At 50.7% G+C, this 26099-nt stretch overlaps 2 protein-coding genes across 11 annotated transcripts in view; one reads left to right on the top strand and one right to left on the bottom strand.

Moving 5' to 3' along the window:
- ATP13A5 (ATPase 13A5) overlaps nt 1-23059 on the top strand; it is a 50402-nt gene extending 27343 nt beyond the window's left edge. The window contains exons 14-30 of the mRNA XM_075004536.1: nt 613-763; nt 1608-1694; nt 2336-2492; nt 4053-4170; nt 4740-4864; nt 5117-5280; nt 9367-9489; nt 11811-11890; nt 12899-12941; nt 13525-13634; nt 13970-14066; nt 15733-15805; nt 16825-16999; nt 18159-18361; nt 19940-20028; nt 21331-21411; nt 22030-23059. Coding sequence (XP_074860637.1) covers nt 613-763; nt 1608-1694; nt 2336-2492; nt 4053-4170; nt 4740-4864; nt 5117-5280; nt 9367-9489; nt 11811-11890; nt 12899-12941; nt 13525-13634; nt 13970-14066; nt 15733-15805; nt 16825-16999; nt 18159-18361; nt 19940-20028; nt 21331-21411; nt 22030-22230 — 2077 coding nt within the window. The 3' untranslated portion in view covers nt 22231-23059. The remainder of the gene's footprint in view (nt 1-612; nt 764-1607; nt 1695-2335; nt 2493-4052; nt 4171-4739; nt 4865-5116; nt 5281-9366; nt 9490-11810; nt 11891-12898; nt 12942-13524; nt 13635-13969; nt 14067-15732; nt 15806-16824; nt 17000-18158; nt 18362-19939; nt 20029-21330; nt 21412-22029) is intronic.
- PLAAT1 (phospholipase A and acyltransferase 1) overlaps nt 1-26099 on the bottom strand; it is a 38009-nt gene that overhangs the window by 7518 nt on the left and 4392 nt on the right. For 4 of the 10 annotated variants that reach the window (XR_012646861.1, XR_012646867.1, XR_012646866.1 and 1 more), the window contains exons 3-5: nt 25504-25772; nt 24130-24297; nt 22011-22147 (exon numbers count right to left, since the gene is read on the bottom strand). Coding sequence is in view for 3 of the 10 variants with exons in the window: in XM_075004537.1 (XP_074860638.1) it covers nt 24196-24297; nt 25504-25772 (371 nt within the window). In the remaining 7 variants the exon portion in view is untranslated. Of the gene's footprint in view, nt 1-22010; nt 22148-23120; nt 24298-25437; nt 25773-26099 lie in introns of those variants that run through there. The other 6 variants (XR_012646864.1, XR_012646863.1, XR_012646862.1 and 3 more) reach the window with 6 other exon arrangements.

Raw genomic sequence — 26099 nt, 5'->3', positions numbered from 1 at the left:
GGCAGTGGGAAGTCAAGCACAGCAAAGGCAAAAGTGTCACTTTGACACTTCCGCAAAACTTGGTTGGGTGGGTTGTTTTGCAGGATTGTAGCTGTGTCTGTCCCAGGATTGGAGCGTGACAAGGTATGGGAGGTACTATCTATTTTTCATGGGTCCAGTAAACAAGAGAACCTCACATAGCTTGTCCCGCTCAGTGAGAGGAGCAGACTCCAGGAAGTATCGTCACTCTTGGCTGTATGTGTCTTCAGTTTCCAAGCTCTCTCTTTTAATAATCAAAATTCAGAGTTGTCCAATGAGGCTTCACAGCTCCTGTGGTAACAGTAGCATTCGTACGACATTCCCTCTGAGATTAGCGCTCCAGGAAAAACACAATCTGACGTCAAAATGTAACACTCCACGGTAATTGTGGTTAAGACACCTTTGGCCCATTGAACAGATTAGACCTGTATAGCAGGCAGACTGGGCCTTGGACCCTCAGCTGCTGTAAGTGGACATTGTTCCACTGCAATCTGCTGAGAGGAGCCTGCTTAGAGCAGCTGAGGGTCTGTTCCCCCATTTGTGAACATTTCTCTTTGCAACGAAATTGGACAGTAACCCTCCATTTTATGTCAGTTTTCAGAATGTCCACAACTTTGCCTCTGGTGCTCCTCTGCCTTGGGGACTGCTGTGTGGAGCCATGGCGAGCTGCCACTCACTCCTCATTCTGGACGAGACAACACAGGGAGACCCGCTGGACAGAAAAATGTTTGAGGGCACTTGCTGGGTAAAGTGACTATGATTCCAACTGCATATCCCTTGGAGGCATTCATTCCCCTACACATCCAACCAGCAACTGCTTAGCCTGGTGGCAACAATAGGTAGTGAAATTTGAGTGCTTGGAACACTAAGTTAGCCACTGGTACTGGCTAGTTTAGTTCCGCCAACTGTTCTGCCAGGGACTAGTGACAGATACTATATTCCGTGATTTGCCCACAGAGAAGAGGTGTTCACAGCCCGAGATGCTGAAAAAGTTTACATGATCATAAACCCCACAGATTATGGTTGCCAGGCTGTGCCCAGTATGTCAAGCAGAAAGGGTCCAGTATTACTTAACCTGCTTTAAACAAGGGATTATTCCATAACCAGCTGGTCATCAGCTAAATGAGACCAGCTTTAACATCCACAAGTTTGACATTTCATGGAAGTTACTCATATTCTCTCAGCCTTTGTCTTTACACTGGTGAGAGATGTACAAAACCATGGATGCTGTGTGTGTGAGCACACATGGGATCAGCTCAGGGGAGCTGAGATAGCTAGCTGCCACTGGAAGGTTTGTGAGAATTCTGTGTGACAGGTATGTTTTCTGGTTGGTTTTGTTTTGTTTTTTATGCATTTCCTTAGGGAAAAAAATCTGAATAAAACTCAGTTGTGAAAGTTACAAAGCCAAACTTCTAAAGTGCAAAGAAACAAATGAAGTGGTGACAATTTGAGCACCAAGTTTAATCACCCCAAAGACTGGAACTTTTGCACATCTCTAAGTATATCTGGGGTCACAAGTATAAGGTTGTATAATTAAAAAATTCCTGGTTAATACCCTAATTTTTTAATTGATGTATTCCTTCCCACAGGTAATGGAAGATTCCAGTACAGCTCCTAGTAAGAGTGGAGTACCCAGCACAAGTGTAATCGTTAAACCAGGACCGAATGCAAGCAATGTGAGTTCTGCATCTTTACTGGAAAGAATATGGTGCGTGTGTAACTCCTAGCCCAAGTAGCATTCATTTACAGTGCCAGTGTTGAGAATTTCTGGCAGCTGTACGTTTCCTCACGTCTGCTTTAGTGCTATTTTTGTATCCTACGAAACGTGTCCCTATCAAAGCTTGTCCCAGGAAAAGTGAGCACCTTGCATCAAACTGGGGGGATGGTCAGTCAAGCTCCCTAAACTGGGTGTATGGGGGTGTAAAAGAAGGGGACCACAGCTTTTAACCAGTTCCTATGACTGATCAGCCACGGTGCATTTTGTAACAGGAAGCAGTGGAGGCAGAAACTCCCATCTTCAGAGGCATTTAAAATCTCACCTAGACTAAGCGCTGAAGAATGTGTTATTGGGAACTACCCTGAATTTTCTAGGGGAAAGCGTATGGAAATAGATGATCCAGTTGTGCAGTTTCTCTCTGGTTCCTGTGAGCCCATGGGCAAAAGGGAGCAAATGAAATGCCCTCATAAACTAATTAACTCACCTCCAGGGACAACTCATGACAGCGAACAAGTCCCAAGCTTGACCAAGCATAGATTTTCTGTGTGCAAAGTGACCTGAGTGCCTAATTAACATACTTCCTTCCTGTCCTTTCCTCAGGCTCCAGTGGCTGGGATAGCAATCCTACATCAATTCCCATTTTCCTCTGGGCTGCAGAGAATGTCCGTCATTACACAGCAGATTGGGAAGAACCAGTATGATCTTTATATGAAGGGAGCACCAGAAATGGTGTCCAGCTTTTGCAGACCAGAAACTGGTATGGAAATGTGTACCTGTGGCCCAAAAAGGTGTGGAAGGATTAGGGAAATTTGTTTTTGTGCAGTCTAAAAGGGAATTTCCCTTAAGAGTTTCTGTGCACCTATAAAGCTCTTTGATACCATTACCATGGCTGAGCTTGCTGGGTCTAATAGCTGATATGATACACAGTCAGACACACAGCCGGTGAAAATCACTGTAGCTTTATGAATTAAATCGTGGAGTATCTGGCCCATAACTAGCTGGTAGCATGACCAAGGTCTGGTTTAAATATGCAGTCATGGTAACTGTACATGCAGTCACATGCATATCTTTCATTAACCAAAGATGTAAGAATAGTAACAGAGAGGTGGCCGTGTTAGTCTGTACTCCAACAAAACAAAGCCGAAGAAATACAGCACTTCAAAGACTAACAAAATGATTTATTTGGTGATGGTTTGTCCCACAAAAACTCATCACCGAATAAATCATTTTGTTAGTCTTTAAAGTGCTACGTTTCTGCTGCTTTGCTTCCAAGAATTAAGAGTATGAGTAGTTTTCAGATACGTAAATGTACTGTTGTAATATTGACCTGTCTCACAGAACTTTAAGAAGTCAGTGCTGAGAGAAGAGCTACGGAAGTATGCATATTGTTAGCAATAGCTGCTGTTGAAAACTCTCCCATTTCTCTTCGTTGTTTTTGAAATTTGAACCAGGGTTTTTAGTCGCAGTCTGCTAGCAAACAGAGGCTCTTTTTTATTGTAAAAAGACCACAAACTGGTCTGGTCTCAGGCTTGAAATTCAGATCGGATTCACTGAAATGTTTTCCAGTTACATTGCATTTAAGTGGCAGAACAAAGACCCAAAACGGTCAGAGCAAGGTTAAGGCTGAGGTTAAGAGTAGAGGAGCAGTTCATAGTCAAGTTCCTTGCCAGGGTTGATACCAAGGGTCAGAGTCCAAGTCAGGTTTCAGGATCTGTGCCAGGAGTGAGGTTCAAATCAAGCTGAGGTTGAAGCCATGCATTCAAGACAAGAAATGGCTACAGAATCCCTAGACCCTTGCCTGGAGTGTCCTGGAATGCCTTTTGGGTTTATATAGAGCAGGGAACCAGTCAGGAACCATGAGGCTGCTGCCTTTCAAACCCCTTGAGGTGGGACTTTCTGTGGTCTGTGTCCACAGTGGGTCATGACTACTGGAGCAAAAACCAACTACAGGTATTGCTGGGTGACACACCAGTGTAGTGTTTAGTGTTTAGCTGATCTATAGGCCTTATTTAAGGTGTAAGGAAGTCCTGTGGGTAGAAGAGGGATTACTCTAATCACAAGACCTCCTTGTACTTTAAATACTTTTTAAAAGTACAGAATGAACTTGTAGCCCAACTATTTGAAATACTGAGATCTAGTTGTCAACTCCAGGGCCTTTGCATTGAAAACAGCTGATCATTTCAGAGAAAGCGCACAATTTTGGTAAATGGGGAGCCCGTAATATGCAGAGGCTAAGCCATAAGAGAAAAGCACAAAAGAGTGCATATTTTTAAGTGACTTTAAGACTTGCCAATATGTTCTTTTCTCCTCTAAATAGTCCCAAGTGACTTCACAAAGGTGCTTAAGACTTACACGACCCAAGGTTTCAGAGTGATTGCACTGGCACATAAAGCCCTACCCACGGTAAAGGATGTGGAAATGGACAGCTTAGAGAGGTAAGCTTTGCTAATGGCCTGTTACGGCTGCTGGATGCCTCACCGTGTCAACTCCGCCTGACTTGCCAGAGGAGAGGCCCCAGGAATGGCTACGCCACTGAGCGTGATCCTTCTGAGAGAACCAGTTACACTGTAGTGCCAAGAATGTTAATGCTCTTGTGAAACTCAGCCCCATTACCTGTATCTGCACCTTAGTTCTGTGTCAGTGTGCTGCCAGGAGGAGCAAAGTGCAGGTATGCCACCCTCCCAGATACACTGGGTATGTACAGTAGGTTTCTGTTCCGAATTTATCTGGCCTCTGTGTGTGTGTGTGTGTAGGTGTGTCCTGGCTTTGCTTCCTGCTCAGTCCACACCATGGTGTTGTGGAGGCTTGGCAGCTTGTCCAAAACCGTAGAGATGTAAAACTACACCAGCTTTGCTTCAAATTCATTATCTGTTACCTTTCAGTGGACAAAAAATGCATTTCCATCCCAGTGTGGATTCTGTATAAAACAGATGCTGCCCTGAAGGTCTCCTCCTGCCCCCAAACACTATCAAAACAATCTCTGCATTTTTTCCCACCTCCTCAGGGAGGAGGTAGAGTCTGACCTGACCTTCCTGGGCCTTCTGATCATGGAGAATCGGCTGAAGCCTGAGACCAAGGCTGTGCTGGAAGAACTCAGCGCTGCCCGGATCAGGAGCGTTATGATCACAGGTATCGCCATTGGGCCTGATTCTGTAGCTTTCCAGCTACAGAACTCCCATACTGGACAAAAAGAGTTCCATGAACAGCTGCCTTGGAACATGCTGGCGCTGCCCAAGAGCCTCAGTGGAGAATCAGCCCTCTGACCTGCAGAAAACACTGCGGAGAGAGAATTGTGGGGTGGTCACAGTGATAACCACAAATCTACTGCAGACTGAAGAGCATGTTTGCTGCCACATTTTGCCTCCCTTGTTCATTTTCCAGGTGACAACCTTCAGACAGCTGTTACTGTGGCCAAAAACGCTGAAATGATTGCCAAGACCAGCAAAGTGATTCTCATTGAAGCATGTGAACCAGAAGGACCCACTCCAGCATCCATTACCTGGCAACTAATGGAAGAGAGCACACAAAATACCCCTGGGATTAGTGTAAGCACAGCTTGGGGAGAGATGGCCACTCTACAAATGCTGGTGGGATGAATGAAGCATGGAGGCATTTAATATATGGAAAGTGGTTTTCTTACTACTTTGCCCAATAGACTTGAGGCTGCAGTGACAAGAAGGGAAAAACGTAGGATATTTTTTATCTTCCACAAATATTTTCCTTTTGATCTTCCATCAGCTGGGTGAGATATATTTGAAAAAAAAAAATCTGCTCAGCAAAACTCATAAAACGTAATCAAAGACTCATAAAATTGGAAGAAACCTCTGGTAGTCATCAAGCCTAGTCCCTGGAACTTGCGACAGAATTAAGCACCATCTAGATCATCCCTGACAGGTGTCTGTCTAACCTGCTTTTAAAAATCTCCAACGGTGGAGACTCTACAACCTCTCTAAGAAATTTATTCCCATGCAAAAACACACTGACTAGTTAGCAAGATTTTCCTGATGTCCAGCCTAAACCTCCCTTGTTACAATTTAAGCCCATTGCTCTTTGCCCTGTCATCAGGAGTTAAGGAGAATATTTTTTCCTCCTTCCTTGTAACAACTTTTTAGTTATTTCAGAGGTGTTATCATGTCCCATTTTAGCCTCCTCTTTTCCAGATTAAACAAACTCAATTCTCTCAATTTTCCCTCACAGGTCATATTTTCTAGACCCTTCATCATTTTTGTTGCTCTTCTCTGGACTTTCTCCACTTTGTCCACATCCTTCAGGAAATGTAGCACCCAGAACCGGACCCAATACTCCAGTTGCTGCATAATTAGCACAGATTAGAGCAGAAGAATTACTGTTTGTGTCTTGTGCACAAGACTCCTGTTAATACATCCCAGAATGATCCTTGCTTTTTTTGCGTCACACTCTTTAACTCACATTTAGCTTGTGATCCATTATGACCCTCGATCCCTTTCCACAGTACTCCTTCCTAGGAGTTTCCCATTATTTATGTGTGAAACTGATATAGTCATTCCTAACTGGAGTACTTTGCATTTGTTACTGTATTTCATCCTCTTTACCACAGACCATTTCTCAGTTTGTCCAGATAATTTTGAATGATTATCCCATTCCCCAAAGCCCTCACAACCGCTCCCATCCGGGTATCATCTGCAGACTTTAAGTGTACTCTGTGGCTACAGCTACACAAGAAGCATCCATTGACAGAAATGACTGTTGGAAGGGATTTCCCAGCAAAACTTCTATTGACAGATTGCGTCTGCACATAAAAGCAGATCAAAAGAGAAAGCCACTCTGTTGATAGAGAGCAGCCCGACTGCCTGGCCCTTTCTCGACAGAGTAGCTGGCCAGAAGCTCTGCCCAATGAACCGGAAGCCCTGTCTGTCAACAAAAGGGCCCCCAGGGGGTCTACACAGCTGTTTTCTCAGCATAACACTACAGAGAGAGGCATTACCTCAATGGGGAAAGGTATAATACTTGTGGCTGATGTGCCAGGTTTTGCCAACAGTGTCGACAAAGTACATATTGTGTGTAGATGCTCTGCAGGTTTTTCCGACAAAAGCCTGGTTTTGATGGAAAAACCTTCTCGTGTACTCTCTGTACCATTATCTAAATCATTGATAAAGATATTGAAAAGAACCAGCCTCAGAGCTGATCCCTGTGGAACCCCACTTGTTATGCCCTCCCAGCATGAGTATGAACCATTGGTAACAATTCTCCGGAAACAGTTCTCCGACCAGTTTTGCACTCACCTTATGGTAGTTCCATCTAGATTGTGTTTCCATAGCTTATTAATGAGAGTCAATGCTTTTCTATAGTCTAGATACACCACATCTATTGCTTTCCCCTTATTCACAGGCTTGTGATCTATCAAAGAAAGACAGTGGGTTCATTTAACATTTGTTCTTGACAAATCCATGCTGTTACCTATCACCTTCTTACCTTCTAGATATTTGCAGGTGAATTCCTTAATTATTTCATTCATTATCTTTCCTGGCACAGAAGTTACACTCACTGGCTTGTAATTCCCTGAGTTGTCCTTATTTCTCTTTTTATAGATAGGCACTTTTCAGGCCTTTTGGACTCTCTCCCAGAGTCTACAGCTTTTGAAATAAATGGGTAATGGCTCAGACACCTCCTCACTCAGCTCCTTGACTACTCTAGGGTGCATTTCATCAGGCCTTGGTGATTTGAAGACATCTAACTTTTCTAAGTAATTTTAACTTGCTCTTTCTCTGTTTCAGCCTCTGAACCATTTTCACTGACATTCACCATGTTAGGTGTCCAGTTACCACCAAGCTTCTTGGTAAAAACCAAAAGAAAGAAGTCATTAAGCACCTTTGCCATTTCTATATTTTCTGTAGCTGTTTTTCCCTCTTCAGTGAGTAATGGGCCTACCCCATCCTTGGTCTTCCTCTTCCTTCTACTGTATTTGTAGAATGTTTTCTTGTTACATTTTATGTCATTATCTAGTTTGAGCATATTTTGTGCCTTGGCCTTTCTAATTTTGTCCCTACACAATTGTGTTTAGGGCAACAAAAATGAATAAGGGTCTGGAGCACAAGACCTATGAGGATAGGCTGAGGGATTTGGGCTTGTTTAGTTTACAGAAGAGAAGACTTAGAGGTGATTTAATAGCAGCCTTCAACTTCCTGAAGGGGAGCTCTAAAAAGGAGGGTGAGAAACTGTTCTCATTGGTGTCAGATGGCAGAACAAGGAGTAATGATCTGAAGTTGAAGAGGGAGAGTTGTAGGTTAGTTATTAGGAAAAACTACTTCACCAGGCGGGTGGTGAAGCACTGGAATGCGTTGCCTAGAGAGGTGGTGGATTTTCCATCCTTTGAGGTTTTTAAGTCCCGGCTGGACAAGTCCTGGCTGGGATGACTTAGGGGGCGGGATTGATCCTGCTTGACGCAGGGAGCTGGACTAGATGACCTCCTGAGGTCCTTTCCAGCCCTGTGATTCTCTTATTTGTTTGTATTCATCCTTTGCAATTTGACCTAGTTTCCACTTATTGCATGACACCTTTTTAATGTTTAGGTCATTTGGGATCTCCTGGTTAGGTCAGAATGGTCTCTTGCCATAATTCCTATCTTTCCTTTGCAGTGGAACAGTTGCTCTTGTGCCCTTCATGATGTCTCTCTGAAAAACTGCCAACTGTCTTCACTTTTTTTCCCTCTTAGTTTTGCTTACCGTGGGCCCTGACCTACCAGTTCCCTGAGTTGGCTGAAGTCTGCCTTCTTCAACTCCATTGTCTTTATTTTGCTATTCTCCCTTTGGCCTTTCTTTAGAAGCAAGAACTCTGTAATTTCATGATCACTTTCATTCAAGCTGCCTTCCACTTCCCCATTCTCAACTGGTTCCTCCCTATTTGTCAAAATCAAATCTAGAACAGCCTCCCCCGAGGAGCTTTCTCCACCTTCTGAGATAAAAATGGTCTCCAATGAATTCCTTTAACATGTTGGATAAGCTGTGCCCTGCTGAGTTATTTTCCCAGAAGATGTCTGGATAGTTGAAGTCCCCCCACACCTGCTTGCCTCATCTGCTTTTTCTTCCTACTTAAGTAGCCTGTAGCAGACCCCTACGGTGACATCAACCTTGTTTTTTCAACCCCTTTAACCTTACCCAGAGAGTCTCAACAAGTCTGTGTCCTATTTCCATCTCAATAAAAACAAATAATAATGGCACCTTGCAGATACAGAGCATGTCTCATTTGCACAGTAGGCCCCTATGATTAAATACAACTAGAAACATACACTGTGTCTGGAAACAAACTTCAGAGTAATTTCTATAGCGTAATTTAAAAACATGTTTGACATATCCTAATTAACAAGTGTTAGAACGCCACTAAGCGGCCGCTTGGGAGCAAACCCACAAAGCTTTACAAAGGGATGGTGAGCAAGGTAAATATAACCCTCATTTTATTGATGAAAAACTGAGGCATGGGACGGTTAAATGACTTTTCCCACATTTGTAACAAGGTGGACAATGTTGCTTAGGCCTCTAGATTCCAATTCTCTAGCAATTAAGACCACAATAGAGCAATTACGTTTGTTCCCTTCATTAATCACATGTAAAATGGGATGACCCCCAGTCTAAGAATAACCCTTGTCTAATTTCTAGGACACCTGTGTTAATATTGAACAAAGTACCACACCTGAAAGCAAAAGCAACAATTACCATTTTGCCTTGAATGGAAACTCCTACCAGGTTATAGTGAAGCATTTCAAGAGTTTGCTGCCAAAAGTAAGTGTGTGAGAAAACAAATTGCTACCTCCTCCCCCCCATTTTCCATGGAAGATTTGAACTTCTGACAAACAGGGATGAGGTTAACTCGGCTCCTTGTCAACAGACTGAGTGTACAATGGCCTCAGAGCCCCCGGGGCCCCCCAGCTCTAACCTGGGTGCTGCTCCTTAGGCTGGGCATGTGCTCATTCTGCTGAGGTGTCAAACAAGAGGGGCAGCTGTGGGGTGAGCTCCTGCATGGAATTCCCACTTTCCTTCAGAAGTTAATTATGAACATCAGCTAATCTCTTGGTTGCTACCTACACAGCCATTGACTTATGGACACTATCAACAGGGGCTGCATTTAAACTGTGAACATTTGAACTTAAATGCAAAAATCTTCCCCTCCTACTGGCAACTCCATGCTACATGCAGCGACCACAGTGATGTTCTTTTAAACAGATTCCCAGCGCCACTGACTGGCCCTTTAAATAGAGCTGAACTTTAGGGTAGCCGGTGCAATTCATTATAGGACCATTGACTAATATAGCCACACCAAGTTACATCAGCTGAGGATTGGCCACTGTGTTTCACATGAACAGTGCAGAAAACAGTTTGAGGGGTAACCATGTCAAGCTGTAGCTTCACAAATAACAAGCAGTCCTGTGGCACCTTAGAGACTAACACATTTATTGGGTCATGAATTTAGCGGGTAAGTCCCACTTCTGCCAATGAAAGAGGGAAGGGGGCTTTACTCAGGGAAGCTCAGAACCTAAGAAGTGTCCATAGGGCTGCTTGTCCTCACGTATAAAACAGACCATCCGGGGTATTTTGAATATTCCTCTTGGTCACAAGGAGACAAGCAGCAGCGTGGAATTCACTTCACTTTAGGGGTCGCATTAGGGACACAGGGATGAACCAGCTGTGCTACAACTAATCAACTTGGTCCCTGGTGTTACGGGTGAATGGTGAAATGAGGGTCACATCCAGCAGAGATGGTGCCTGAGCCTAACAAGCTGAGCTACCAGTAAAGGTTGTGCCAAGGGCCCATCTTACCCAGGCCCCTGCTTGGGTCAGCCCCTGTCCCCAGGGCTGGGGCTTGCAACGGGTCTCTGTGGTAGGGAGCCCATCCACTCCCCCTAGAACTCCCTCCCCTGCTGTTCCTGTGCTGCACCTGGTCTGACTCGCTCTCAGGCTTCTACTTGCTTGCTCTGTCTCTCCCCCTACCCTCTCCCCCACCTGCCAAAAGTGGAACATTTTAAAGGCCTCCATCAAGCCAGAAGTGGAGTCAGCTGGCCCCAGTTTGCCTGAGCCAGCTCCCTCCCAGCTGCTTCTAACTGCCCTGCTGCCCTTTGCTTCTGTTCAGCAGGTCTTTCCCCCTTTTGGCACTGCCTTTCTCCCACTCAGAAGGTGCCCTCTGGCCTGGCCCTGCCACAAGGGACCATCAGTGATGCTGGGGCATTTCCAGTAGTTTAACAGTGGGGGTGCTGAAAGCCAGTCCCCTAACCCCTGCCCATCCCCGCAGTTGGAGCCTGGGAGGAAGCTCTGTCTCTGGGCTGGGGGGACACAGACATGGGTAAGGGGACTGAAACTGGAGCCACAGCTGGGCGGGTAGAAGGCCCAGAGCAGAGCCCTGGTGTCAGAGATGACAGCCAGGATCCATCTGGGACCTATTTAAAATGGGTGTGGGGGGGACGGGGATGCTACAGCACCCTGATTTCCTGCACCTATGGGGATAATGCATCTGACAAAGTGGGTCTTCGCCCACGAAAGCTTATGCTCCAAAAAATCTGTAAGGTGCCACAGGACTGCTTGTTGTTTTCACGGATACAGACTAACGCGGCCACCTCTCTGATACTATGGGGATAATGTTCATGGAGTGGGAAAATGATCATGAAAGATGGGATCACATTGCAAACGCCTACAGTCTGATCCAAAGTCTATTAAAGTCACTGGAAAGACTCCCATTGACTTCAGTGGACTTGGTGTCAGGCCCTTATTTTGGAAACAGGTTGTAAACACTGTGTAGTTCAGAGGTCTTGTGACTCTGGGCTTTGCTACAGCTCTTATGAGAAGGATCAGGTTCAGTTTGCAAAAGCTCTCACGTGGGGAGGAGGTTCAGAGCTGGGGATTTGGTCCCAAGTCAGCTATAGATCAAAGAGGAAAAGTTAATAATCTTCTAAAACACAATAAACTGCAATTGTGCTGATTCAATAATGAAACATGCTGACCTTCCCCTAATGCTACTAAATATCATACAAGGGACATTGGTTTCCTAACCAGAATAAAAATATTCAGGTTTGTTTTTTCAGTCTAGTACCTCAATGTTCTTCTTCCTACAGATACTTGTAAATGCGACTGTTTTTGCTCGAATGTCTCCTGGGCAGAAATCCAGCCTTGTTGAAGAATTTCAAAAACTGAAGTAGGTTCAGTAGAAAGTCTTCTAGCCATAATTACACCACCTAGTGCAGCCCAGAGGAGTAAAGCACCGTGTCTCTTTTCTTCTGATCACAGCTTTCTCACTCTCCCTTTGTGCAGGCTTGAAACCTCTGCATACCCTCTAAGCTCTGCATTGGAAACACTCTGTGAAATGCAGAGACAAGAGCAATCATGTTTGTAGGGTTCTGTCACTTTTGAAAAGTAAAATCACTGCTTATGATGCAGTGACTGCTCTGGAGATGGAGAACTTGGATTAGACACTGCTGTTAGTTACATCTTCACATAACTCCTGAACCAGGCACCACCCAATGAAATTAATAGGCAGTAGGTTTAAAACAAAGGGATATACTGCTTCACATGACACACTCAACCCGAGGAAGTCATTGCCAGGGATGTCACGAAGGTCAAAATGAAAGCTGGGTTCAAAAAAGAGCTAGGTACGTTCCTAGGGGCTACGTCCATCATCAGCTATTTGAAAAGCCAGTCAGGGACGCACGCCATGCTCCAGGTGTCCTGAAACCTCTGACTGCCTAAAGCCATGAGAGGACAGCAGGGGATGGATCAATCAGTGAGCACCCTGTTCTGCACCCTCCTGCTGATGCACCTGGCCCTTGCCAGTCAGAGACAGGGGACTGAGCTGGATGGACCATGAGACTGACCCTGGATAGCCATTCTTACGTTCGCTGTGGCCTAGTAAAAGCCTAACAATATTTTACCCCCACCAATTCCTTTCCCACGGGTGCATTCCTTTAAAAAGTAGGCACTTGGAAAACGAAACACAAGACTGAGGTAAGCACCATGTACAAACAGCCACCTTTCATGCACGCCTCCCTGCCAACACTGTCCTACGCTGAGGCAGGAAGTGAAGTGTGATCACTCCCCTCTTTGTTTTGAGGTGACAGATCTGAAGCTCCTAAGTGAGCGTGCAAGAGAGCATGTTAAACAATGGAGTACAAAGTTCACTGATCCATTTTTTCTTTGTACCTCTCAGTTACTATGTGGGCATGTGCGGAGATGGAGCCAATGACTGTGGGGTAGGTAGAAACAATCCCTCAGCCTCCCAGAACAGTGGCTTTCCTTTTGTCATTCTGCCAAGTGCCATGAAAAGAGGTGCTCAATCTACTGCCACAGACCAGACTAACAGCACTGGCCAAATTGGGTTGTCAGTCCATTCAATGCACAGAGCCTTCAGCATGTCCGTGTCAGACACGGTCTGGAATGGGATTTTCATGTGACAGAAGTAGCTCTCTGGTTGTTGCAGTAGTGGCTTCACAGCTGCAGCTGTCAGCTTAGCGCCCTATGTGCAGACAAGCTCTATGAGGGGAGGTAGCAGCTTATAGCTTTTGGAAGGCTGTGAAGGGAGTGGAAGAGAAATGAGGATTCAAGAGGATACAAACAGCAGTCATGGGATGAAAAGCAGGAAGGGAAGGAAAGAGATTACACTCGCTGGATTTTGGAATAGAGGCAGGTCAGTTGGTCAGGACACTCGAAACAGGACTGGACAAAATAGCAGAAAATATACAGGCCACACCATGAGGAGCAAGTTCACATGGGCAGGATGATAGACTCTGTATCCACAGTAATGTCTTGTCGTGTTCACACACTGGTGTATTTCAGGCTCTGAAAGCGGCACATGCAGGGATCTCACTGTCAGAGCAGGAGGCGTCGGTGGCTTCACCCTTCACATCCCAAACTCCCAACATAGAGTGTGTGCCCCAACTAATCAGGTAAAGCAACCTGGCCAGGGGTTTGCTGCTTGAGTGCACTATTTATACACCCCTTCATTTTCAAAGCGCTGTGCACAGGATTAGTGTTCCCTATGCAACTTTGGTTCCCAGGAATCGCGCAACAGTCACCACTTATCCCAAACCCTCGAGTGCAAAATACGGAGCATGCTCACAGCCCGGTATCCAAAAAGGGCCTGAAAACCAAAGTGAATTTCCTCATGACCCAGTGAGCTACAATTCCAACAAACTGAGCTATTTCTCTTGGGCAGCGTCTGTGTCCTGCTAAACTGTTCTACAACCACCACTGCTTCATTTTGTTTTTTTTCTCCAAACAGGGAAGGTCGTGCCGCTTTGGTCGCGTCTTTTGCTGTGTTTAAATACCTGACCCTGTACGGCCTCACTCAGTTCATCGGCACTGCTCTGCTCTACTGGGTGTGTGTCTAACATCCATCTCTCCTCAACGAGCCGCATCCTTCTCCAGGTTTTAACCCTTGCTAACATTCCACAGCTAGCAACACACGTTCTGCGTTTCTCCCAAGTATTGTCCAGGTGCCACCATCTGGGTAACAAATAGCAGAAATCAGCCACAGTTACCGTTGGTGGGGCAACAGGCTGAGTCCTGGGAACATGGGCCAGTTCCCCCAGAAGGCAGGGAAAACACAGGAGGAGTGAATATAGAGCCATCCTCAGGATTTTTGGTTCCCTATGCAGCCTGAGCTCTTGCTCCCTCACTCCCTGGCGGGGGAGTGTGCTCAGGGCTGTGGGAGCAGGAGCCGTGAGGGGACAGGAGACTAGGGAGCCTCGTGAGCAGCATGCAGACGGAGTGGCACAGCTGGCTGGGGAGGGGTGGAGGACTGGGGCGGGGAACGGAGATGGGGTCTGATGGAGCTGGGGGCGGGGCAGGAGACTGGGTCAGAAGGAAGAGTAGGGGCTGGGAGATTGGGGCTGCTGAAGCCAGAGCTGGCCATGGCTGGTGACTGCCAGAGGCACACTAGCGGTGCCCTATGCAGCTGGGTATGCTGCGCACGCCTAAGGACGCCCCGAGCGAAGAGCACTCACCGGCTGGAAGAGACGGAGATGCGGCCAGCCGGACTGGTTACAAAACGGCTCCTTTAGGGGTACAGCTGCCTCACTCCTCCAGATTTAAAGGGCCAGTCCCCACAGTGGAATACTAGGAGAAAGCTCTTACGTGAGCGAAGGTAGGCTGGGAAGGGTTAGCGGTAAGGAAGCTGCTGTCGGAGGACGAGGTTCTTCTGTATTATACTCTTATTCTGGTGCAGGAGAAATACTGAAATCCTTGTGCACCTTCTGCCCAGGCAAAATCCCTGCTGAGTTGTGCACGTGCTCCTCTCGCCCAAGCGTGTAGTGCTACAGAGCTGGGTGGGATGCCCCACGTATGTACAGGGGGTGTTTGCAGAGTCGGTGCTCTAGCAAACACAGTAACATCAGGTGCTGGTAATGACAGAGCGCAGACAGGCACAGCAGGCAAGATCGTTCATGTACAAACTCCAGAAAATGGCTGGTGCGGTAATTGACACTGCCTAGCCTGTGTCTGCAGGATAACACAATCAGCTGTGCAGCACTTCTTACAGCTGCATTAAAACAAATCTGGTTTCATATCGGAATAGCTGAAACCAGCTACTCAGTCTGACCCCTGTAAGCACAGCCACCAACTTTGGTTTAACACTGTCATCTGTGCTCCCATCATGCTGGACAGTAGCAGGCACGGCTGCTTCCACTGAACAGCCAGCCAATTGTCTGTGGCCCTGGCAGGGCAGGTACTGGCCCCTGGCAGCTACCAGACACCTGTGCAGGCAGCTACCACAGTCACAGGGGCAGCTCCAGAGCGGCACACATCGGCCCTGTCCTCCGTCGTGCAGAAAGCCTGCTGGACTGTGCCTGGCAACGTGCGCGCGCTGCGCGTGGCATTGTGTGGCGCTACAGTCCCACGAAGTGTTATGATCTCACAGTCACAGTGCAGAGACCAGTGGTGCGGGCTGGTACTCAGCCAAGGGGAGCCGCAGACATGTACAACAATGAAATCGCCTAAGAGCCCTGCCAGGACGGGAACCTTAGACGGGCTTTTTTTTTCTTTCAGCAACTACAGATCTTTGGGAACTACCAGTACCTCATACAAGATGTCGTCATCACCCTGCTGGTTTGCTTGACAAGTGAGCCGCTCGGCACAGGGCGTGCTTAGGGCTGCATGTGTACACAACTGATGTTGCTTCCTTTTAGCAGTCTAAACAGCGAGCCAGATTCCGCTGCATTTACACCCTAACCATTGAGTGCAGTGGGGCTGCAAGGCGGGGGGGAGCAGGGTGTGTGCCTTTGCAAGTACGGCCACACTTCGGCTGTCCAGGGTATGCTGCCGTGGGGTGCCCTGTGGTGGCTGGGAGAGGAAGGGTGGGCGGATGATTAAGATGCTAAGCTGGACCTCTGAAGAGCTGGGGTCAGCCCCCGTGTGAGCTTGAGGACCCCCTTGGTGCCTCAGTTCCCCCTCTGTAAATGGAGGCAATAATGCACCATTTTTCCCACTGGTTGCGTAGCTTCTCCATTAGCCCGTGAGCTCTTTGTGCAGGGACGGGCTCTTGGCGAGTGTCCGCTCATGGCCTAGCACTGCAGGGCCCGAGCATGGCGGAGGCCACTGGGCGCTATGGGAAAACAAGTTGGTCATGGCAATACAGGCTGAGGCTGCCCAACCAGGCGCATGGAAACGCAGTCAGGCCTCTGAGTTGGCAACACCCCCCGGCACTGATGCATGGCATTGGCCGTGGCTTTGTGCAAGATGCAGACTCCCATGGTGATTTTGAATGACGATGTGCCAAGGGCCAATAGGACTCGACCCCTGGCTCCCCGCAGGTAGCTAAGCAGCGCAGGAGGGCCAGGACATGGCCATGGGCAGGAGGCAGTGGAATGACGTGCATAGCTTTGCTGTCCAGCAAGGTGCAGTTCCCCTGTGGAGGGGCTGCAGGGCAGCGTCTACCCACAGACACATTCCCGGGCAGAGGAGAGAATCTGGCCATAGTTTTCACCTTGGTACTGAGCGAACCTTCTCATGAGGGCGTCTGTGATCTGGGCGTGCAGCTGGGCTTCAGTGTCAGGCTGGGGCTAGTCACACGTCCGGCCGTGCAGCAGAGCAGTCAGGGCTGCATTGTTGCTGAGCAGCGGCATGTGTTCTCCTTTGCAGTGAGCCTGACCCAGGCCTACCCAAAGCTGGCACCTTACCGACCTCCTGGGCAACTCCTCTCTCCTCCTTTGCTGCTCTCAGTCATTCTCCATGTGGGCATCACGGCAGTCATGCTGGTCTGTGGCTTCCTTCTTGTGAAGCAGCAGCCTTGGTACTTGGAGACAGCCAACCACAGGTAACACCGCTGTGTCCCGTGTCCAATCCCTGCCTTGCAGAGTCACGCTGCCAGCCAGGACAACACGCAGAAATACAAGCCAGTGCTGCAGTGTTCGGGGGCAGCAGGCTCTTGCAAGGACTCCTTCACTCCACTGTTAGTCACACTCCGCATCCCATGAGCTGATGGGAATAAGGGGACTTCGCAGTAGGCGGGGTCCTTTCGAAAAGGAGCCCCGTGGGGACGAGCCGCACGGCCGCGAGCCGCATCAATTTCGAAGCGCCACTGCCGCCCGCATGCTAATGAAGCGCTGAATATGCATTTCAGCGCTTCATTAGTAAACTTCGAAATGGCCATTTGCATGGCCACTTCGAAGTTTGGGGCTCGTGTAGACACGGCCCTAGTGTCTATGAATGTGCTTCTTTCTGCATCATACAGCAGAGAGGTGCATGCAGCCCAAAGCAGCCCAAAGCCCATTGCTTTTAGCCTTGTGCAGGTAGTCGGCAGTGAATAGCCTGACAGTGACACAAACTGGCGCTAATGCAAGGAAAAAGGATTATGGGCCCCAAACCTCAGTTTCATGTTGTCAACAAACCAGTCCACTTATTTGTCTCTGCTTCTCCTGGGAGCGTCAGACCAGCATGGGTTAGAGTCTCCCTTCTCTTACGTCGGCGTAACTCAATTACTTTTGGGGAAAAATTGTTGTAAGTGAGCGGGGAATTGGACTCCTGCATATGTCAAATTTAGTGTAAAGTCTCTCTCCAGAACCAGGAGCCCTTTACATCCTGCCATCGTAGTGAAAAGCACACTCAGGACAGAAAATATGGAAGGGTTTGCAGCGGGAACGTTCCCTGTTTAACAGGGTCACGACTGGACCCCTTACTGCAGAGGTTCTGTACTTGAATGTTTGCACACTTGCTAATGAAGGTGGAGGCTGCTGTGGGAGAGGTACCCCTTTGGAAGGGTGTGTCCTTTGCCCACAGCTACCATCCCTGCCCGGAAAGCAGAGGGGTTAACAAGGTGCAGCTGGGATTAAGCAGAGCTTTTATTTTGGTGTGTGACAACCAGTGATGGATGCTGTTGGAAGGCAAGTTGGATAAGAGACGCAGTAGAGAGCTGCTTTATTCTGGCCAGTCGCAGCACAGTGAGCACCTGGAAAATCCGGGTGGTTCTTTTGCAGAGAGTGCCCTCCAGCAAACGGCTCCCTGTCTCCTGCCAGTCCTGTTCTAAGCCGGAATGGAACTGCCAATGCCACACATGTTGCCAGCACAGTTCTAAGCTACGAAGACACCACTCTATGGCCACTAGCTACAATCAGCTGCATAATCCTAGCCTTTGTCTTTTCCAAGGGAAAGCCATTCAGGAAACCCGTCTACACTAACTGTAAGTCCACCTGCATTAACGTGTCCTTTCCAGATATTTATGCTTAAAATAACATGGACGGAGAGGTTGCAAAGAACAATGCTCTGATTAACCTCATCCTTTTGTGCTTTACCTGGACCTGAACCCAAAGTGCCATTGCCGGGAGACAGCTCCCACTTCACCAGCTGGAGGCCAGGCTCAGCAAAAGCCCACGTGTAGGCTTTTTCTCAGGTTAATTTTGCTATCAGCATGACCAAAGAAAGGTGAACCCGGCCGTGCCTGGGAAGTGCGCGCTAAGCGTAACACGGCAATTACTGCCAGACCTGTTTGTTCCAACGTGAAGAGCGATAACAAAAAAAAAAAGGTGGGGGGGGAGGGTGTATTTGCTGCAATTCCACACAGGAAGATGATCTCCTTGGGACCTCTGAAGTACCTGCCTCTGCCTCATGCATGCGCTCTGAGGTGGGAGCAGGAAAAGCTGTGACAAAGGCACACAATTCTATTGCTTTCATCTGGGTTTTGCAGAGGGTTTGACTGACCCCGCTGGCTCCTGAGTGACAGCTAGCGCCCGCCTGCCTGCCTGCCTGCACCCTCGTGCACAGAGCAGCGTGAGGAAAGCTTTGCTCAGCACAGGAGGGTTAATGCCAGCACATAGTTTAGCACCAAGTAGGCCCCCAGGTGTTCCCTAGAGCAGCAGTTGGGTGGCAGCTGCTAGATTTCCCAAGCAGAGTCTGGTGAAGAGTCGTCCTGTGCTGACAAACGTCACAGTGCTCCTGCAAGGTGCTGGCCTGACACCCTGACCCGGTGCTCCCTCTCCCCTCCTACGTGCTTCGCCCTGCTCTGGTGGATTGCCCCGTGCTGTCACTGAGCACTTTGCTCACCATGGCCCAATTGTCCATGGCTCCTTCCCGAGGCAGTGGCCAAGGCGGCCGCTGGGGGCCAGGTGTGTCAGCGTGTTTGGCAGCGTGAGTGCCTGGCCACTCAGAACTGCTCTGCAACCAGAAGCTCTGTGCACCGGAGTGGCCCAGATGGCAACAGCGTTCATTCATGTAGGGCCTGGGCAAGATAGGTATCAGCAACCTGACCACAGGGGTGCTGTGTCTGATTCCAGAGCCCCTGAGCCAGCCAGCCCTTCCTTCAGGGAACCCTTTCACTCGGGTAGCGTGACACCACTGAGGTTCAGAGGCTCTCAGAGCTCACATGGGCCATTCACACTCTCCTCACCCGGTGTGGGTAGGCCCAGGGCACACCCCAGGAGCAAGACAGCCTGTCATCTGCCACCATGTTACCCTGGTGAGAAGCTTGAGTCTCCACAGGGTGGCGGTTAGTAACTTGTCAAAGCCTGGGCAAATTGCCCATGCTGCACACCCACGGCTGCAGTTTGTGACAAAACGGGGTGGAGTCTCTCATTGTTTCCGTTCCGCTGCTCCCCATCTTTGTTGGCAGAATTAGGAGGTTTTGCTAAGCAATGAGATGCGCTGCCCAGCAAGCACATTACAGGAGCTGCCAGCCCTTTGTAAATCATAAGCCAGTCCAATTGCAGGACCTGCTCTGGTTACCAAAACACTCCACAAGGACACGGCGCTCTTCTTCCCCCAGATATATTTTCTGTCCTGCTGCTCATCCAGCTTGGGATTTGCATCTTCCTCCTCTTTGCCGACCTCCGAGCTGTATACGAGGGAATGCAGGTAAGTGGAACAGAAGTTGCATGTTCTTTTCACCTGGCTCTGCTCTCCGAGCAACCACAGAAATGTGGGGCTGGAAGGGACCCCTGCTCTGAGGCAGGACCAAGTAAATCTAGTCGCCCTGACAGGCGTTTGCCCAACCTCCCGTTCCACCCCTCAGGGACAGGGATTTCACAGCCTCCCCAGGAAGCCAAGTCCAGCATTGACCTGCCCTTAGAGACCTTTCCCTGATACTGAGCTTCAGTCTCCTCTGCGGCAGATCAAGCCCTTTGCTTCCTCTTCTCCCTTCAGTGGGCAGGGAGAACAAGCGAGCATCGTCCTTGCAAACAGCCCTTCAGATAGCTGGCACCTCGGCAGGTCCCCCTCCCAGTCTCCTTTTCTCAAGCCTTCCCAGGCCATTTTTAACCTGTCCTCCTTGGTACTTTGTTCTTGGCCTTATTGGCTTTCGTCTGCTTCAGCTCAGACCAGTTCTCCACCTGGGGAAGGTCATCTTGAGTTCTACTCCTGTCCTGCGCGTTGCAACCCCTCCGCCTCCTGCAAATTGTGTCAGCTTGTGCTCCGCTCCTCTCTCCATCTCCTAGTGAAAATACTGGGTAGCTCCGCACCTCGTCGTGACCTTGCAGGACCTCCCTAGATACACCTCCCGGCGAGACAGAGAGAGAGTGATGAGTGCCCTCCGGGTAGCTGTGCACCAGCCGTGCAGAGCACGACCCATTAACACGGTGGCGTGCCAAGGAGGGACTGATCTGGCCACCAGAGCTGCTCTGTGTTACATGGGCTGAGCGGTGTGAGGCTGCCATGGGCTCGCTCCCCTCTGTGATTGCTGATCGCTGCTCTCTGGCCAGTCCCTGAACACGGGCGGGCTGAACTTGGGGCAGGAACCTCCCCTGGGGAAGGCAGGCCGGGGCCAGGGCCACGGTGGCAGGGAGTACCGGCTGCTCCCGACAGCACCTTTCCAAGCACAGAGCAGGAGGAGATGAAGCCCCCTCACCCGCTTAGTGTGCACATCACCCCCCTCGGCCCAGCCCGTCGCAAGGTTAAATGGGTTTCACTCGTGTTAAATGCTGAAACAAGAGCGGCTGCAGGTGCCACTGAACTCTGTACCTCGGAAAGCCGAAGACCAGGGCCCATGTCCTGACCAGCCCTTCAGGGATGGCTGAGTGGACTGGATGGTCCTGAGGTCTCTCTAACTGGAGCACGGCTCCGGGGAAGAAAGCCCCTTGTTGGGCTTACAGATGGTTAGGAACCCAGGAGCCCCTTCAAACCACACGCGAGACTCAAGCGCCCCCATTCCTCCTCCCACAGCTCCTCTGCACACCAGTCACCTGGAGGGTTTACATCCTGGTCATGCTGGGGGTCATGTTCTGCGTCTCGTTCTTTGTGGAGGTGAGTGCCTGTATTCACCCTTTTCCCCTCAGCTGGTGGGGAAGCGCTGAGTCCCTCCTGCTCAAACGCCACCGGGGACTGGCTGGCTGGGGGCAGTGCGGCTGCCGAGGAGCAGGGGTGGGGAGCGGAAGGCAGCAGGGACACAAGCCAGCTGTGCAGCGCACCTGCGAAAAAGGGGGTGAGGCAGAGTGAGGGCAGAGCGGGGGGTGGGGCACCCACCAGGAAGGAGAAAGGCAGCCCCATGACCAGGGCTGCGGTATGCATGGGGCAGACGGCGCCTGTCCTGCTCTGCCCAGCTGAGACCTGCGTGCAGTTCTAGGCGCCACGTTAGCAAAGGTGTGGGCAATCTGGGGCAAGTCCAGGGAAGGGCGAGAGTCAGGCTCCAGGGATGCTTTGTACGTCCCATGTAACAGGTGAGTGAGGGCCTGACCCTGCCTATTGCTGAGCCTGGAGGCGTTCAGGGTGCACACGAAGGCAGGACCACAGCCTGGCCAGGCAACATTTGTGTGTGTGTCTGTGAGGGCAGAATTGTAGCCGTGCTGCTTGGCAGCGGGGGGAGCAGCAGGTGTGTGCCTCTGCCACTGCCGTCCCACGTTACCCGTTCTATTCGCTTGGCAGGACATCATCCTGCAAAACAGACGCCTCTGGCTGCTGATTAAGAAATGCTTTCGGTTCCGGTCTCCCAGCCAGTATCGGAAGTGGCAGCGCAAACTGGAGAAGGATCCAACCTGGCCTCCTGTGAACAGAAAAGACTTTGCAGAAACCTGCCAGCCGGCAATCTACATCAACCCCAGCTATGAACACAACGAAGAGAACTAGAAGCCGAAGAGAAGGAGTCTTCCTAAGTTGTACTGAGCCTGGAATACTCGCGCTGTTTCATAGGTCAGAGATTTTTACGTGAACACGACCACCCAGAGAGATGCAGGCCGTGTCTCTTGCAGCTGCACCGAGGACAGGCATGATCTTAAGGAGAACGATCATCCTCTGTAACCATATGAGCACTTTTTCTGTCCAATTACAAACATGCATTTGAAATCCAAGTGCGCTTAAGAAGACAGGGAAACACTAGACAAGTGTGTCCTGCAACAACCCCCCCGGCCATGTCAGGCTCAAACACACACAGCTGACCAGGCGAACCTCCAGTGCAAGCATGGCTGCGTTCAGCAGCAGCCGTGACGATGCAGTAACCGCCCAGAGCCCGACTGCGCTGGCCTGTGCGCCATGGCAGTCAGAGGAGCGGCCCAGCCTCAGAGCCAGCACAGGAGTCAGGAGCTTGTTTTAGGGTTCAAGTAACAGTGCCAGGCCAGAGGCCAGTTCCAGCAGCTGCTAGGCAGTGAGAACCCTTCCAAAGCACTCGACCACTGTGGTGTCCACTGGTTCTGAAGTGAACTACCTACACTCTTCTGAAAACATATTTACTGTTAAGCCAATTGGCCACACTCAACCGGCCAAAGAGCCACAGGTGGCCAGGGCTATTAGCACATGTTGGAAGCTCCATGTCCAGCCAAACTCCAGGATTGTTACAAAGACCCACGTGTCCCCCGCCTGGGACCGGCAGCTGAACTGACACTAGCAGAACCGCAATATATGCGCCTTGCTTGCTTCCCCCCTCCCCGCACTCCTCCAGGCATGCTGGTCCCCCTCCAGCCAGCAGGGAAACAACCAAGACGTTTCTGGCCAATTTATGCTCCAATTTATTATAACGTATTTAAAATCCAAATGAGTGTGAGATGGGAAACTAGACAAGTGTGTCCTACACCACATCCCCAAAGGCCAGACTCAGCACCACACACACCCCCACCGCTGGGGGATGGACGGCACCAGACCAAGGCATGGCTCTGCAGGATTTAGAGGGGTTTGCTTCACTGCTCCCCCAGGTTGGCTTGTTGAGGTCCGATCCCTAAGAAGTCAGGAGAAGCAGGGTTCAGGGCCTGCATCTCCCTGCTGCAGCCATCTGTCTGAGCAGGGGCAGTCCAGCAACAAGGCGGGTGCTGGGCAGGAGCCCTGAGCAGCCAGAAAGAGCTGTGCTTGCATTCATGGGTCTGCCTCCTCTTGGCAGCCTGAGCGAGTGAACCAGACCGGTCCAGAGGGATGGCCTGCAGGAGTCATCTCTCCGGTGGGAGAAAGGCTGTTGTAAAGCAACAGAGCATCACATCCATGACAAAACCCCCGGGTAAAGCTAAAGGGAGACTTTTCTCTCCCTTGCCAGGGGACAGACCTGCTCTTGTGTCCCATCTCCCGTGCCCTGGAGGGCGGTCACAGGTTCAGGTACCACAGGCATGCCCTGCACACTCCCTTGTGCCCTGCATACTACAGAGCTCCACAGCGGGGTGGTTCCACTTGTCTACCCCAGTGGTCGTGGAACAGGGAAAAGGCCCCTCCGAGTAGTTCAGTTTCATTCACGCTCTTTAAAAAACACATCAAAACATTTCTCCAAATGCACACAAATATAAATTAGTCGCTGGAAGAGCCCGGCCAGCAGAGTCTAGAAAAACAGTCAGCAGCAGGTGTGTGTAAAACTCGTCTGCCGGCTCACGGCCCCGTGGCCAGCAACACAGTACCAGTGAGGAGGAAGAAGCTGATGGGGAGTTCTCTGAGGGTAGCAGGGAAATCATTGTCTGCAACGGGCTACAAGTTGCTATGACAAAAACTCCAGCCCGTGACCTAGGTAACAGCGATGCACCTAGCAACTAGCGTCTGGTGTAGCTTTGTCCATACCCTGAGCTGGTGCCATGCCAATCTGGGATCCAGCCATACATGCCGTCTGCTCCTGCTGGTAGCTGGCTAATAATGCCGGTCCCTGGCCCGGTTCTGGAAAAAGCCCAGCAATGAGACGGCGCCAGCAGCCGCGGTTACAATGCCAATGGCACCGATGGCTCGGCTGGCCTGCAAGGGAAAACCAAAACAGCCTGACGACCTTGCACTTGCACAGGCACTCGTGATAAGCACGGTGAGTATGACAGACGTGTGCCTGACAGAACTGAGCCGGCCGAATGCCCACCTGGCAGGACGCAGGCTTCACGCCTGGGGAGTTCTGGGGTAGCTACTCCCGACTGAGCTGGGTGTGAGATCAGGCCTGGCTTTACACCCTGCAGGGCACAACCTTGGAGCAGAGCAACGTCCACTCTGCACACCCACCGCACCCACCCTGGGACCACACGGCTCTCAGCTCTGCCACACTGTGTCTGGGGTGAATCCCTCTGACCACCTGGTTATCAGAACCTGGGCCATAGCTCCCAGTCCTGGGCCTACTGCCTAGTGCGCTGAAGTCGGGGGCGCCACGCTAGGGCAGTGCGTTGCTCGTGCTTGTGAGCAGGGACAGAGTGGGTTTCAGAGGCACAATTTCAGCGGGGTGCACAGGCCCTTGTGTGCCCCACTCGATACCAGCATCCGTGTACCACAGCCAGCAGAGAGGCCCCGTGGTTTCAACTCCCCCCCCACACAGCCCCCAGCAGTCACCCCTGCGGGTTTATGTTGCTGGCACTCCCCTTTCCCAGGCTGGTACTCAACAAAACCCGTCTCCCAAGGCCCTGCAGGTCCGTCTGTGCCAGGGAGCAAGGGCCAGACTCTGCCCCAGCTCCCACCGAGCAAAGCTCCCTGCAGCACCTCCAGTCCCTCCCTGGAGCAGAGCATGCTGGGATTGCGGTGTGGGCAGCTGCTCCCCCGGGGCGAATGCAGCTGTGAGCAGACCCTCCCTTGCTGTGGCTTCCCCGCCAGTGAAAGGGGCAACCTGCGAACATGGGGTTCAGCCAGAGGACGTGGGGCTCCTTCGCAAGCTGGGGCCCCCCTGCAATCAAGGCAGCACTGCAGGCCAGTGCCAGGCCAGCATGAGACCCTGCACTGGTGCTTTGCTGTCCCCAGGGAGCTTGCAGCATATACTGCATCCCGCCCAACCTGCCCTTCCCCTGGGAGGGAGAACCCTGGGAAACTCTGGGTGAGAAACTGCCAAGTCTGTGACTCTGCACAGAGCTTGCGGCAGGGCTGGCCCAGCTGGGGCACGAGACGCAGCGCAGACCCGGCAGGTACCTGGGAGGAGAGTGGCACTGCACCCCACGCATGCAGACCGCCCGCGGCTCACAAGCAGCGCCCCACCTGCTCGGAGACGCCCTCCCCATACCGCAGCAGCGTTACGAAGTGCTCGCAGTTGCTGCCAAGGAGATCATAGGACACCTCCTGGCCGATGAGGAACTCCGAGTGCCGGATGATCTGCTCCACAGGCAGCGGTGCGTAGGCCCCGTCATACTTGTTGTTGATTCTGTGTGTGTCGCTTCCCACCACGTCCTTCAGCAGCTGCATCCTCACCAGGGCCTTGCGGCTGAACACCGACTTGGCGCTCGCCAGCAACGCTGCGGCGCCTTCTTCTGGGACAGGCGAAGACAGGGCTGAGCCAGCCTGAGCACCGCTGGCCACGCTTGGCTCACAGCACCATGGCCTAAGCCGGGGCAGTTCCCTGGTGCCAAGGAAGGGAACCCAGGGCCTGCCCCCAGGACAGCTACGCTGAGGGGGATACACGGAGGGGGCCCATTCTGGGAGGGGGATCCTGGGTCACAGCTGCTCTTTCCCATTCCCCTAACTGCCAGGGGGCAAGGGGAAAGTGCACGGCTGGCCAGGGGAGGGGCAGAGGAGCCGTTTGCAAGGAAAGGGCAGGGGAGCCAGAGGTGCCTGCGGACGCACAGCTGCCACCCTCC

This window comes from Carettochelys insculpta, chromosome 10 (genome assembly GCF_033958435.1).
Source record: "Carettochelys insculpta isolate YL-2023 chromosome 10, ASM3395843v1, whole genome shotgun sequence".
NCBI lineage: Eukaryota > Metazoa > Chordata > Testudines > Carettochelyidae > Carettochelys > Carettochelys insculpta.
This window is presented reverse-complemented; position numbering and strand designations above follow the sequence as displayed.